This window comes from Notothenia rossii (genome assembly GCF_949606895.1).
Source record: "Notothenia rossii genome assembly, contig: scaffold_72, whole genome shotgun sequence".
NCBI lineage: Eukaryota > Metazoa > Chordata > Actinopteri > Perciformes > Nototheniidae > Notothenia > Notothenia rossii.
Genome location: NW_027639908.1, coordinates 25,001 through 40,218, shown reverse-complemented (window position 1 = coordinate 40,218; position 15,218 = coordinate 25,001). Strand labels below are relative to the sequence as shown.

General features: G+C 42.7%; 1 protein-coding gene and 1 long non-coding RNA gene across 2 annotated transcripts in view; one reads left to right on the top strand and one right to left on the bottom strand.

Annotated features, from left to right (window-relative positions):
• Positions 1-15,218, top strand: part of LOC307027262 (uncharacterized protein) — a 67,923-nt gene that overhangs the window by 46,563 nt on the left and 6,142 nt on the right. The window contains exons 10-20 of the mRNA XM_079695472.1: positions 1,722-1,892; positions 2,485-2,655; positions 3,505-3,678; positions 4,525-4,695; positions 5,288-5,458; positions 6,308-6,478; positions 7,700-7,743; positions 7,862-7,902; positions 7,984-8,030; positions 8,418-8,635; positions 12,807-13,066. Coding sequence (XP_079551598.1) covers positions 1,722-1,892; positions 2,485-2,655; positions 3,505-3,678; positions 4,525-4,695; positions 5,288-5,458; positions 6,308-6,478; positions 7,700-7,743; positions 7,862-7,902; positions 7,984-8,030; positions 8,418-8,635; positions 12,807-13,066 — 1,639 coding nt within the window. The remainder of the gene's footprint in view (positions 1-1,721; positions 1,893-2,484; positions 2,656-3,504; positions 3,679-4,524; positions 4,696-5,287; positions 5,459-6,307; positions 6,479-7,699; positions 7,744-7,861; positions 7,903-7,983; positions 8,031-8,417; positions 8,636-12,806; positions 13,067-15,218) is intronic.
• Positions 6,480-8,410, bottom strand: LOC307027263. The gene is made up of 3 exons (XR_013804579.1): positions 8,115-8,410; positions 7,846-8,036; positions 6,480-6,615 (listed from the first exon to the last, which is right to left on the bottom strand). It is a non-coding gene; the product is annotated as an uncharacterized lncRNA (long non-coding RNA).

Below are 15,218 nucleotides of genomic sequence, written 5' to 3'. Positions count from 1 at the left end.
TCAGTATGAAGTTGAAGTTGGTCAGTATGAAGTTGGTCAGTATGAAGTTGGTCAGTATGAAGTTGGTCAGTATGAAGTTGTTCAGTATGAAGTTGGTCAGTATGAAGTTGAAGTTGGTCAGTAGGAAGTTGGTCAGTATGAAGTTGGTCAGTATGAAGTTGTTCAGTATGAAGTTGGTCAGTATGAAGTTGAAGTTGGTCAGTATGAAGTTGATCAGTATGAAGTTGGTCAGTATGAAGTTGAAGTTGGTCAGTATGAAGTTGGTCAGTATGAAGTTGGTCAGTATGAAGTTGGTCAGTATGAAGTTGATCAGTATGAAGTTGGTCAGTATGAAGTTGATCAGTATGAAGGGATGCTGTCCACATTGGGGAGGAGAGGGAACAGTTGGACAGCAAACTGTGTCAATGACAAACACTTGCACAGTGGACAACCTCCTGTACACCCTGCATCTCGCAATACAAAGGAGACATCACATTTAGCTGAGGCTTTTATCCAGAGAGACAATAAGTTCATTCAACCAGGAAGATACCACCTTGAGGAAAACAGAATCATAAAAGTTCATCAGGTTTCATAGAGCCAAACATTTCAAGTGCTACTCAACTGGCTCTAGATCAGCCAGTCCTTTATTAGTATATAAGTGCTTTGTTAGTAATTCTATCTCTGGAAGTGGAGTCCAAAGAGATGAGTTTTCAGTCTGAAGAAGATGTGTAAGCTTTCTGCTGTCCTGATTTCAATGGGGAGCTCATTCCACCATTTTGGATCCAGGATAGCAAACCCACGTGTTTCTGCTGATGGGAACTTGGGTCCCCCTCGCAGTGCGGGTGCAGCGAGCTGTTTGGCTGATGCAGAGCGGAGTGCACGTGCTGGGGTGTACGGTTTAACCATGTCCTGGATGTAGGAAGGGCCAGATCCATTCACAGCATGGTACGCAAGTACCAGAGTCTTGAAGTGGATTCTAGCAGTTACTGGAAGCCAGTGAAGGGAGCGGAGGAGCGGCGTGGTGTGGGAACATTTAGGAAGGTTGAAGACCAGACGAGCCGCTGCATTCTGGATGAGCTGCAGAGGTCAGAGGGCACATGCAGGCAGACCAGCCAGGAGGGAGTTGCTGTAGTCTAGGCGTGAGATAAACTAAACTAAACTTGTACATTTCTGCCTACGCTACTGAATTGCACAGCCCTAATTTAAATGTTTACGTACTAAATAAAGTTCTTAAAGGAACTGTTATAGATATCTGCTGTTAGCTGTAAAAAGTAAATCTGTGTTTTTAATATTTAGTAAACGATAACGTCTGAATAAAGGTCATCAGAAGTGATATTAGTTTGACATGATGAAGTTTACTTCCTGAAGGAGACACATTTTATTGATCTCATTCATTTCAATGTTTCATTTCTTTTCATTTCCATCTTTATTTCAAACAGATTAGAAAATAAAAAAGAAGAGATGTGAAAAACAGAATAGCGTATTGTTAGAATACAGTATTTCTCAATATTCATAATAATATTTATATATTCAACAAAATATTGATAATAATAAATGATATGTGTCCAAAGGGAGCAGGAGGAAGCAGATGCTTATTGATCCCCTTACTCACTGCTGATCAATGATTATCCTTTCAATCAGTTCTGCAAGTTATTGCTACTTACATATTTACATTTATACATGTTGAGAAACACATCTGATTATGAACTCTTCTTTCTCCTCATCATGTTTTCTTTATTCAGTCTGAGGGGCTGCAGGTTGTCAGAGATCAGCTGGTCTGCTCTGATCTCAGCTCTGAAGTCCAACCCCTCCCATCTGAGAGATCTGGACCTGAGTTGGAACTATCTGAAGGATTCAGGAGTGAAGCTGAGAGATGTTCTGGAGAGTCCAGACTGCAGACTGGAGACTCTCAGGTCAGTTCACTGACTCTCTGTTCCTGCTGGAGATCTCATGTTTCATTAGTTATTCAACCTGACTCTTCTACATTCATATATTACATCCATACTTTTGGAATCGTTGTTTAATTCATATTTTAATCAGGGCTGCTCGATTATGGCAAAAATCATAATCACGATTATTTTGGTCAAAACTGAAATCAGGATTATTAAATACGATTATTCATTGACTTTGAAAACATCCATTTATTTATCTTTAAAACAAATAATGATAATTTGAACAGTATGTTTTTAACAGTTGATTTATGTACTTTAATAACTCACATCCCTAAAGTAGTAAATGTCGTTTTATTCATATTTAAAATGTTACGTACTAAATGAAGTACTTATAGAAACTGTAATAGATGTTATTTATAAAAAGTAAATCTGTGTTTTTAATATTTAGTAAACGATAACGTCTGAATAAAGGTCATCTGAAGTGATATTAGTTTGACATGATGAAGTTTACTTCCTGAAGGAGACACATTTTATTGATCTCATTCATTTCAATGTTGAGAAACACATCTGATTATGAACTCTTCTTTCTCCTCATCATGTTTTCTTTATTCAGACTGAGGGGCTGCAGGTTGTCAGAGATCAGCTGTTCTGCTCTGATCTCAGCTCTGAAGTCCAACCCCTCCCATCTGAGAGATCTGGACCTGAGTCTCAACGCTCTGCAGGATTCAGGAGTGGAGCTGAGAGATGTTCTGGAGAGTCCAGACTGCAGACTGGAGACTCTCAGGTCAGTTCACTGACTCTCTGTTCCTGCTGGAGATCTCATGTTTCATTAGTTATTCAACCTGACTCTTCTACATTCATATATTACATCCATACTTTTGGAATTGTTGTTTAATTCACATTTGAAATGTTACGTACTAAATGAAGTACTTATAGAAACTGTTATAGATATGATTTGTGACAGAAGACACATTGAGAGCATCGTTGCGAAAGGGAATGCAGCAAAATAATCTTTTTATTTAGATTACGTTGTTTTCATAATCGTTTCAAGACAAAATCGAGATTAAAATACGATGAATTGCACAGCCCTAATTTAAATGTTTACGTACTAAATAAAGTTCTTAAAGGAACTGTTATAGATATCTGCTGTTAGCTGTAAAAAGTAAATCTGTGTTTTTAATATTTAGTAAACGATAACGTCTGAATAAAGGTCATCAGAAGTGATATTAGTTTGACATGATGAAGTTTACTTCCTGAAGGAGACACATTTTATTGATCTCATTCATTTCAATGTTTCATTTCTTTTCATTTCCATCTTTATTTCAAACAGATTAGAAAATAAAAAATAAGAGATGTGAAAAACAGAATAGCGTATTGTTAGAATACAGTATTTCTCAATATTCATAATAATATTTATATATTCAACAAAATATTGATAATAATAAATGATATGTGTCCAAAGGGAGCAGGAGGAAGCAGATGCTTATTGATCCCCTTACTCACTGCTGATCAATGATTATCCTTTCAATCAGTTCTACAAGTTATTGCTACTTACATATTTACATTTATACATGTTGAGAAACACATCTGATTATGAACTCTTCTTTCTCCTCATCATCTTTTCTTTATTCAGACTGAGGGGCTGCAGGTTGTCAGAGATCAGCTGTTCTGCTCTGATCTCAGCTCTGAAGTCTGACCCCTCCCATCTGAGAGTTCTGGACCTGAGTCAGAACGATCTGCAGGATTCAGGAGTGGAGCTGCTGAGAGATGTTCTGGAGAGTCCAGACTGCAGACTGGAGACTCTCAGGTCAGTTCACTGACTCTCTGTTCCTGCTGGAGATCTCATGTTTCATTAGTTATTCAACCTGACTCTTCTACATTCATATATTACATCCATACTTTTGGAATGGTTGTTTAATTCACATTTGAAATGTTACGTACTAAATGAAGTACTTATAGAAACTGTTATAGATATGATTTGTGACAGAAGACACATTGAGAGCATCGTTGCGAAAGGGAATGCAGCAAAATAATCTTTTTATTTCAATTACGTTGTTTTCATAATCGTTTCAAGACAAAATCGAGATTAAAATACGATGAATTGCACAGCCCTAATTTAAATGTTTACGTACTAAATAAAGTTCTTAAAGGAACTGTTATAGATATCTGCTGTTAGCTGTAAAAGTAAATCTGTGTTTTTAATATTTAGTAAACGATAACGTCTGAATAAAGGTCATCAGAAGTGATATTAGTTTGACATGATGAAGTTTACTTCCTGAAGGAGACACATTTTATTGATCTCATTCATTTCAATGTTTCATTTCTTTTCATTTCTATCTTTATTTCACAGATTAAAAGATAAAAAATAAGAGATGTGAAAAACAGAATAGCGTATTGTTAGAATACAGTATTTCTCAATATTCATAATAATATTTATATATTCAACAAAATATTGATAATAATAAATGATATGTGTCCAAAGGGAGCAGGAGGAAGCAGATGCTTATTGATCCCCTTACTCACTGCTGATCAATGATTATCCTTTCAATCAGTTCTGCAAGTTATTGCTACTTACATATTTACATTTATACATGTTGAGAAACACATCTGATTATGAACTCTTCTTTCTCCTCATCATGTTTTCTTTATTCAGACTGAGGAGCTGCAGGTTGTCAGAGACCAGCTGTTCTGCTCTGATCTCAGCTCTGAAGTCCAACCCCTCCCATCTGAGAGATCTGGACCTGAGTTGGAACACTCTGCAGGATTCAGGAGTGGAGCTGAGAGATGTTCTGGAGAGTCCAGACTGCAGACTGGAGACTCTCAGGTCAGTTCACTGACTCTCTGTTCCTGCTGGAGATCTCATGTTTCATTAGTTATTCAACCTGACTCTTCTACATTCATATATTACATCCATACTTTTGGAATTGTTGTTTTATTCATATTTTAATCAGGGCTGCTCGATTATGACAAAAATCATAATCACGATTATTTTGATCAAAACTGAAATCAGGATTATTAAATACGATTATTCATTGACTTTGAAAACATCCATTTATTTATCTTTAAAACAAATAATGATAATTTGAACAGTATGTTTTTAACAGTTGATTTATGTACTTTAATAACTCACATCCCTAAAGTAGTAAATGTCGTTTTATTCATATTTAAAATGTTACGTACTAAATGAAGTACTTATAGAAACTGTAATAGATGTTATTTGTAAAAAGTAAATCTATGTTTTTAATATTTAGTAAACGATAACGTCTGAATAAAGGTCCTCTGAAGTGATATTAGTTTGACATGATGAAGTTTACTTCCTGAAGGAGACACATTTTATTGATCTCATTCATTTCAATGTTGAGAAACACATCTGATTATGAACTCTTCTTTCTCCTCATCATGTTTTCTTTATTCAGACTGAGCTGCTGCTGGTTGTCAGAGACCAGCTGTTCTGCTCTGATCTCAGCTCTGAAGTCCAACCCCTCCCATCTGAGAGATCTGGACCTGAGTCAGAACGATCTGCAGGATTCAGGAGTGGAGCTGAGAGATGTTCTGGAGAGTCCAGACTGCAGACTGGAGACTCTCAGGTCAGTTCACTGACTCTCTGTTCCTGCTGGAGATCTCATGTTTCATTAGTTATTCAACCTGACTCTTCTACATTCATATATTACATCCATACTTTTGGAATTGTTGTTTAATTCACATTTGAAATGTTACGTACTAAATGAAGTACTTATAGAAACTGTTATAGATATGATTTGTGACAGAAGACACATTGAGAGCATCGTTGCGAAAGGGAATGCAGCAAAATAATCATTTTATTTCAATTACGTTGTTTTCATAATCGTTTCAAGACAAAATCGAGATTAAAATACGATGAATTGCACAGCCCTAATTTAAATGTTTACGTACTAAATAAAGTTCTTAAAGGAACTGTTATAGATATCTGCTGTTAGCTGTAAAAAGTAAATCTGTGTTTTTAATATTTAGTAAACGATAACGTCTGAATAAAGGTCATCAGAAGTGATATTAGTTTGACATGATGAAGTTTACTTCCTGAAGGAGACACATTTTATTGATCTCATTCATTTCAATGTTTCATTTCTTTTCATTTCCATCTTTATTTCAAACAGAATAAAAAATAAAAAAGAAGAGATGTGAAAAACAGAATAGCGTATTGTTAGAATACAGTATTTCTCAATATTCATAATAATATTTATATATTCAACAAAATATTGATAATAATAAATGATATGTGTCCAAAGGGAGCAGGAGGAAGCAGATGCTTATTGATCCCCTTACTCACTGCTGATCAATGATTATCCTTTCAATCAGTTCTGCAAGTTATTGCTACTTACATATTTACATTTATACATGTTGAGAAACACATCTGATTATGAACTCTTCTTTCTCCTCATCATGTTTTCTTTATTCAGTCTGAGGAGCTGCAGGTTGTCAGAGATCAGCTGGTCTGCTCTGATCTCAGCTCTGAAGTCCAACATCCATCTGAGAGATCTGGACCTGAGTCACAACGCTCTGCAGGATTCAGATGTGAAGCTGCTGAGAGATCTTCTGGAGAGTCCAGCCTGCAGACTGGAGACCCTCAGGTCAGTGAGGGGTCTCTGCTGGTTCAGCAGTATTGTATGAAACTCAGGGAGGTGTTTCTCTCACTGGGGAAGCAGATCAGTGATGTTACCCACTGACTGCAGGCTCTTCCATTCTTCCATCAGCTAGAGAAGGCCAGCTGGAAATACAAAGCCACATTTAGTCAGTCATCTCCTCTCTAGGGCTGCCCTCCACTGCAGACTCTTCTAGTCCACTGAGAGTCATCAATTCAGGCGATCAGTGGACTCACGTTTAGGATATATTATGATTATTCATATATTAGTTTTTCTCCCAAAATGGTTTCAGTCTCCAAGGCTGATAAAGAGCATTATTATAACAGTGTTGTGCTTCACATAGAATATATAATAAGACTGTAATAATGAACCTTTGAAGTATAGATGAGATCTTACAGTAGAGAGCGCATGAGAGTCACAGCGCACGGACGCAGCGGAGCAAACAGCAGAAGCTCCGCTAAGGACTCTCAATGTGTGAACAAGCAGCGAGGACACACGCTGAACATTTAGTTTAGTTTCTATAATTCATATCTGAATATAACAACCCAATAAAAACCACACAGGAAACGGAAACACTGAGAATATGAGCGTGGGCTGGAATCCCTCCGGACATGACGCCCTCATCATGAGATGAGAGCTTCATGGTGTTCTGAGGTCAGAAGGACTTTATATTATAGGTCTCTATATGTTGATACAGAGCTAGCTGCTGCCTGACTCTCTGCTCTCCTCCCAGTCTGAGAGAGGAACACACGTTGGGGATAATCATACGGAGGACACTTCTTCTCTGTGGAGTCTGCATGTCACCTTGTGGGTCCTTTACGCTCAGAAGGATCCACACTTTAGATTTCCTGCCCGACAGGATGATCTCAATGACCAGGCTCCGCTCTGAATGAAGGCTGAGGGTTTCCAGCTGACTTCTTTAGCCCACTAACGTTCAGTCCACTAGTTGGGGGAAGCCCTACAGCTTTCCACCAGACATATGGGGTTTCACAGAAGAGTGGGAAAGGTAGTCTGTTCTTGATGGGATGAGTTTCTAGTGACTGGTTACTTCCTGTGATGCAGCTGAGAGCTGTGGCAGGCAGTCGTAGTGTTTGCAGAGAAGATATGATGGGATGTAAAGCCTGAGGTCAGGACTCTGAAGCTGACTCAAAGAACTAACACTTATTTCAAACTGGATCTCAAACTGTTGGATTGTGTTCATCCCTACAGGATCAGAGAAGGAGAGACGATCAGAGCCAAGATCCAGAAGAGCTGTGAGTACTGAAACCATGTCCTCCATTCATCCAGATATTGTACATTAAATCTGATCTTAAAAGGTATTTATAGTACATTATTATTATTATTATTTTTCTCACCTCTTCTCTCCATCAGGTGTCTCCGATGTGGAACAGGAAGTGAAGACAGACACAAAGGTGAGAGAGGAGCAGTTGAACAGAGTTGAAGTTTGAACTTAACTTGATTTCTAATATAATAAATAACTTTGTTTGTTCCAGGCTCCAGAATCCTTCTCACCTGAACACACAACTGAGTCTTCATACAGGTAACCCTATAACATGACCAAATATGATTTTAAACACATTAAAGCATATATTCATTTAACTGTGTTTAATGACATGTCTTTCACCTTGGGGTATTGCATCCAATCTCTTTCCAGCAGACATGAATAAATTAATGGCTCTGTGTGTAGGATTGTTTCCTTGGACCAGTCCAGATCCTCGCTGGACTAGACATTTTGTTAATTGAATGAGTTTACACACATCCTGATGCATGTGGACACATCTTCAGTGATGTTCCTGTAACAATCAGGTGTTTCAGATCTTTTAACAAACCCTCCTCCAGGTCAGACTCCAGCTGGATGAACACCTGTCAGTCAGAACACAGACGAGTGAAGGCTTGTTGTAGTAACCTGTCTCTTGTGTGTCTACAGGTTCAGGTGTCCTGGTCCAGGTGAGTTCCAGTGTGCTTCGACTGGCCTGGTGTTCGTCATGGTTCAGGAGGCGGAGCTTCTGTACAGGACGGTCCCTTGGGAGGAGAGCCTCCTCCAATCAGCTGGCAAGCAGGCAGCAGGGCCGCTGTTCGACGTGAAGAGTTCTGATGAAGCTGCCGTCTGCCAGCTCCACCTGCCACACAGCGAGACAGAGGATGGTAAAGACATCTAGTGTTAACAAATACACTTATATAATGTTTAGCACCTTATCCACTACCGTTCAGAAGTTATGAAGCAGCTTTATTAAACTAGTTTAACAAAGATAAGATCATTCAGACACGAAATCTGTGCTTTACATTCAAAATAGTCGTGTCCCCAAAAGAAGAAGAATGAAATCATTAAAACATCCATTTAGTCGATGTGTTTCATGACATCATTATTGAAGCAGACGATGCAATGCAGCTCTAAATACTGAGTTGTAGTGTCTTTGGGCCTCTGCAGTCTCCATCCATCCATCCATCCATCCATCCATCCATCTTCTCCCGCTTATCCGTGGTCGGGTCGCGGAGGTATCAGTTCCAGCAGAGAGCCCCAAACTTTCTTTTGCCTCATCAACCAGCTCTGACTGGGGGGTCCCAAGGCGCTCCCAGGCCAGCGAAGAGATATAATCCCTCCACCTGGTCCTAGGTCTACCCCTTGGTCTCTTCCCAGCTGGACGTACCTGGAACACCTCCCTAGGGAGGCGCCCAGGTGGCATCCTAACTAGGTGCCCGAACCACCTCAACTGGCTCCTTCCAACGCGAAGGAGGAGCGGTTCAACTCCGAGTCCCTCCCGGATGACTGAACTTCTCACCTTACCCCTAAGGGAGACACCAGACACCCTGCGGAGAAAACCCATCTCGGCCGCTTGTACCCGCGATCTCGTTCTTTGGGTCATGACCCATCCTTCATGACCATAGGTGAGGGTAGGAAGGAAAATGGCGCGGTAGACAGAGAGCTTTGCCTTCTGGCTCAGCTCCCTTTTCGTCACAACGGTGCGTTAAAGCGACTGCAGTACCGCTCCCGCTGCTCCGATTCTCCGACCCATCTCACGCTCCATTGTTCCCTCACTCGAGAACAAGACCCCGAGATACATGAACTCCTTCACTTGGGGTAAGGACTCATTCCCTACTTGGAGTGGACAGTCCATCAGATTTGGAGGTGCTGATCCTCATCCCAGCCGCTTCACACTCGGTGGTGAACCGATCCAGTGAGTGCTGAAGGTCGCAGACCGATGAAGCCATCAGAACCACATCATCTGCAAAAAGCAGTGGTGCAATCCCTAGTCCACCGAACTGCAGACCCCCCCCCCCCCCCACGACTAAGCCTCAAAATCCGATCCATGTATATTACAAACAGGATTGGTGACAAAGCGCAGCCCTGGCGGAGGCCAACCCTCACCTGAAATGGGTCCGACTTACTGCCGAGGACCCGGACACAGCTCTCGCTTTGGGAGTACAGAGATTGGATGGCCCTGAGTAGAGACCCCCTCACCCCATACTCCCGCAGCACCTCCCACAGTGACTCCCTAGGAACCCGGTCATACGCCTTCTCCAAGTCTACAAAACACATGTAGACTGGATGAGCGTACTCCCAGGCCCCCTCCAGGATCCTTGCGAGAGTAAAAAGCTGATCCGTCGTTCCACGACCAGGACGGAATCCGCATTGTTCCTCCTCAATCTGAGGTTCGACTATCGGCCTGACCCTCCTTTCGAGTACCTTAGAGTCAACTTTCCCGGGGAGGCTGAGTAGTGTGATGCCTCTGTAATTGGCACACACCCTCTGATCCCCCTTTTTAAAAAGAGGAACCACCCCCCCGGTCTGCCACTCCTTCGGTACTGTTTCCGACTTCCACGCAACGTTGATGAGACGTGTCAACCATGACAGTCCCTCAACACCCAGAGCCTTCAGCATTTCTGGGCGGATCTCATCCACCCCCGGGGCTTTGCCACTGTGAAGTTGTTTGACGACCTCAGTGACCTCCCCCCGGGAGATTGGTGTTGATACCCCGTCATACTCCAGCTCTGCCTCTAACATAGAGGGCGGAGTTGTCTGGTTCAGGAGTTCCTCAAAGTGTTCCTTCCAATGCCCTAACACTCCATCAGTTGAGGTCAATAACGTCCCATCCTTACTGTACACAGCTTGGATGGTTCCCTGCTTCCCCCTCCTGAGGTGTCGGACAGTTTTCAAGAACAACTTTGGTGCCGCCCGAAAGTCCTTTTCCATGTCTTCTCCGAACTTCTCCCACACCCGCTGCTTTGCCTCGGCCACGGCTGAGGCTGCTGCCCTTCGGGCCTGTCGGTACCTTGCAACTGCCTTGGGAGTCCCCCGGGATAACAAATCCCTGAAGGCCTCCTTCTTCAGTCGGACGGCTTCCCTGACCACCGGTGTCCACCAGGAGGTTCGAGGGTTACCGCCCCTTGAGGCACCTAGGACCTTGAGACCACAGCTCCCCGCCGCGGCTTCGGCAAGAGAGGCTTTGAACACCGACCACTCTGGTTCAATGTCCCCAACCTCCACAGGAATGCCCGAAAAGCTTCGCCGGAGGTGTGAGTTGAAGGCCTCCTGAACTTGGGCCTCCTCCAGACGTTCCCAGTTCACCCGAACTACACGTTTGGGCTTACCAGGTCTATCCAGAGGCTTCCCCCGCGACTCGACCCAACTCACCACCAGATGGTGATCAGTTGACAACTCCGCCCCTCTCTTTACCCGAGTGTCCAAAACATACGGCCTCAGGTCCGATGATACGATAACAAAATCGATCATGGACCTTCTGCCTAGGGTGCTCTGGTACCACGTACACTTATGAGCATCCTTATGTTCGAACATGGTGTTTGTTATGGCCAATCCATGACTAGCACAGAAGTCCAGTAACAAACCACCACTCCGGTTCAGATCAGGGGGGCCGTTCCTCCCAATCACTCCCCTCCAAGTGTCTCCATCATTGACCACATGTGCGTTGAATTCTCCCTGCAAGATTAAAGAGTCCCCTTCAGGAGCCCAATACAGGACTCTTTCCAGGGTCTCCAAGAAGGCCGTATACTCTGAACTGCTGTTGGGTTATAAGCACACACAACAGTCAGAGTTTTCCCCCCCATAACCCGCAGGCGTAGGGAGGCGACCCTCTCGTCCACTGGGGTAGACTCCAACAACGAAGCACCCAACCGGGGACTTGTGAGTATCCCCACACCCGCCCGGCGCCTCACACCTTGAGCAACTCCGGAGAAGAATAGAGTCCAACCCCTATCCAGAAGTAAGGTTCCAGAGCCGACGCTGTGCGTAGAGGTGAGCCCAACCAGATCCAACTGGTAACGCTTCACCTCCCGCACAAGCTCCGACTCCTTCCCCCCCAGAGAGGTGACGTTCCACGTCCCCAAAGCCAGCTTCTGTCGCCCGGGTCTGGTCCGTCGAGACCGTCTGCCTTCAGTGCCACCCTTCTGGCAGCACACCCGACCCCATCGCTGTTTCCCCTAGGTGGTGGGCCCGCGGGACGGAGAAGCGGAGGTGTTGCCCACGTCGCCTTTTCGGGCTGTGCCCGGCCGGGCTCCGTGGCAAGCCCGGCCACCAGACGCTCGCCGACGAGTCCTCCTTCTGGGCCTGGCTCCAGAAGGGGACCCCGGGCTTCCTCCGGGCCGGGTATCCTCACTTTGTGTGTCGTCTTTCATGAGGTCTTGTGAACCAATCTTAGTCTGGCCCCTTGCCTGAGACCAATTTGCCATGGGAGACCCTACCAGGAACACAAGGTTCCAGACAACACAGCCCCCAGGTTCATCAGGGCACACAAACCTCTCTACCACGGTAAGGTGCTGGTTCTTCAGTCTCCTCACTGTATATTAAAGACATGTAAACTGTGACCTGTCAGTCCACAACATGTTTAGCTGCTAACAGTGCTAACTCAATGCTAACTCACTCTAAGCTAGCAGTTTGATTAATTATGACTTTGTTATCCATCTGTTGCTCTTTCTGCTCTTCACATTGTCAGTCCGGCTGAAGCATGTACAAAACAAAACACCATTTATAAGTTAGACTTTCTACGCCCTGAAAGCTTTAGAAAGCTCTTCACACATCTAGAGAATCACTCAGTCAAGCTGTTCTGGCTGCAGATTACTAACATCTCAGCAGTCTTTTAAATTAGAAAATAATTACACATGCTCACCTCCAGAAAGATCACAGGGGACGCAACAATAATGAAACATTAGAATAAAAGGTGGAGGATATAAACTGGTACATCCCAGTGAGGCTCCAAAGTGAATGACATTAGATGAACATTAGCTCTGAGCTAATGTGGTGTGACATTGAATATGATGAAGCTGTTTCAAAGCAACAGATGACCAGCTCTTTGCTCCACAGCGCTGCTCCTGGACGGCCTGTTGTCTGTCGTTCACATCACTGATGAAGGCCTGAGCATCTTGGAGCCACTGGAGGTCACACCCACTCACGTGGTGGTGAAGGTGCTTCATCTCTCTTCCTTTGGCCTTATCATCGATCCATTGAAAAGGCTTCTAAAGTGGCGAATAAAGGGCCAAATTCTGGTGTTCCTACGACCCCCGGGCAGAAAGGAACAAATACTGGATGTACATCTTCTGCAGAACAACGTCCTTGTGGAGGAGGTAATGTGCTCACCATCAGGCTAAACACTGGTTTTAAACCTGTTTCCACACACACTGCTCCTCCTCTCACACGTTCTCGTGCTGGGAGAAGATTAAGATCTATCTGAACTGAATTATTTGCTTATATTTCTTGTGCAGATTTAATAATTAGTTCTTAATTATTAACATGGAGTGCCACACTCTACTTTGGTTATCAAACTCGAAGTTTACCTCAATACTTTAAAATACGTTAAAAAATTAGATGTAAAAGTAGATGTTAACTACTTTTCAATTTCAATTCACTAGTTAACTAGTGAATTGTTTCAAAGTCATACATGTTTACTAGTGCATTTTCTGACACATCACTAGTAAAGTAGTTGTACGTACATGTCAACCAGTAAGTCATTGTGTTGAACTAGTGTGAAGAAAACCACAACTAGTGGGCTGAAAATATCCACTAGTTCTGGAAAAAGCCATACATGTTGAATCAACGTCTTACTAGTTGCATACAGTTGCTCACTAGTGCGAAAAAAGCCAAACTAGTTGAAGGAAAGGCCTTACATGTAAGAAAAATGTGTAATATGTAAGGTCAAAGTCTAACATGTTTATAACAAAACCTGACTAGTGAGAAAAAATGCCCTCCACTAGTTAACTAGTAAGAAAAGCATCGGTGTCACTAGTTTACTAGTGACTCCTCTCAGGCTTCACTAGTTAACTGGTGAGATAAAGTGTGTGTAAGTAGTTAACTAGTAAGGTAAAAACAATTTTACTAGTGCATCTAGTGGACAATTTGGACCTCACTAGTTAACTAGTGCACATTTTGAGCCTCACTAGTCAGCTTGTAAGACCAAAACAGGCTTCAATTAGTTAAGTAGTGAACATTTTGCCTTCACTAGTTAACGTGTAAGCTGCAATATGTATCCACTAGTTAACTAGTCGCAGTTCATATGGCCTACACGTTAACTAGTCAGCCATATGCAAACGAAGCAGGAGGGACCCAGATTCTGATTGGTCAGTTCAGCTCTGTGAGGGAGAGCCTTAGGGGGCGTTCTCCTGCAATGTTTTTAGCAACGTCTCGAAGAAGTGAGGTGCATCAGTCGGGTATTCAGTGCCTACTGTTAACATATTGTCCGTGGGAAGTCAGTCAGTGTGTGTTTTGCCTAGAAAAATACATGTTTCTGTTTCTGCTTTGCTCCGCTTTCTGTGTGTGTTTTTGTTGGTGCGAGTGTGCGTATGCTTGTGTGAGAGAACACCGGCACTCGAGACACAAAAGTAGCGGATATGATCGTAGGACATATTATCAGCGGTGCCCACGAAATGAATAAAGCTGAAACACTGGACAGATCTTAAAACCAGGGTAACGATAGATCCGTATGATGATAAACAACCTCTCCATATTTACGGAAGTCACGGCGATCTCTCAAAGCTGTGATCCGAAGAGGGTTACTTCCTCTTTCTATCCATCACTAATGTCCCTCCTTCTGTTATCACAGTTCTATTCCAATCCAGCACCTTTCAAATTGCAGCTTAATAAAATGTTTTAAAGAGGATCTATATTCCTGTCTGCAGTCCTAAGGCAACTTTCTAATTTTAACAAAGTATTCAATGTTCTTACCTCATTTGATATACAGTCATATGATCATAATTACAACAATACTTTTGTTTTATATTTTTGTAAATATGGTCATATGACTGTATTTTAAAACACAGTGTATTTAAGCTCTTAAAGAAACAATTTGGGCTGGGTGGCGCTCTATATCTTAGGGCCAATAGGAGACCTCGATGCATTATTTCCCCTCCTCCTCATTAGCATTCTGTGCGACTAGTGCGACTAGTGCACATTTGGGATCCACTAGTGCGACTAGTGAACATTTTAAGCCCGACTAGTTCACTAGTGGAATTTCAATGTATCTCACTAGTTAACTAGTAAAGGGCAAAGGGTTCACTAGTTAACGTGTAGACATTTTGAGCCCCACTAGTTAACTAGTAAGGCCAAAAGACGCGTCAACTAGTTAACTAGTGAACCTTTTGCCTTTACTAGTTAACTAGTGAGTGATTCTGGGTGCGACTAGTTAACTAGTGCAGACAAATGTATGCCACTAGTTAACTAGTTGTGCTTATTTTGTGTAACTAGTTAACATGTCAGAGCTTTTGCAGCGCACTAGTTAACATG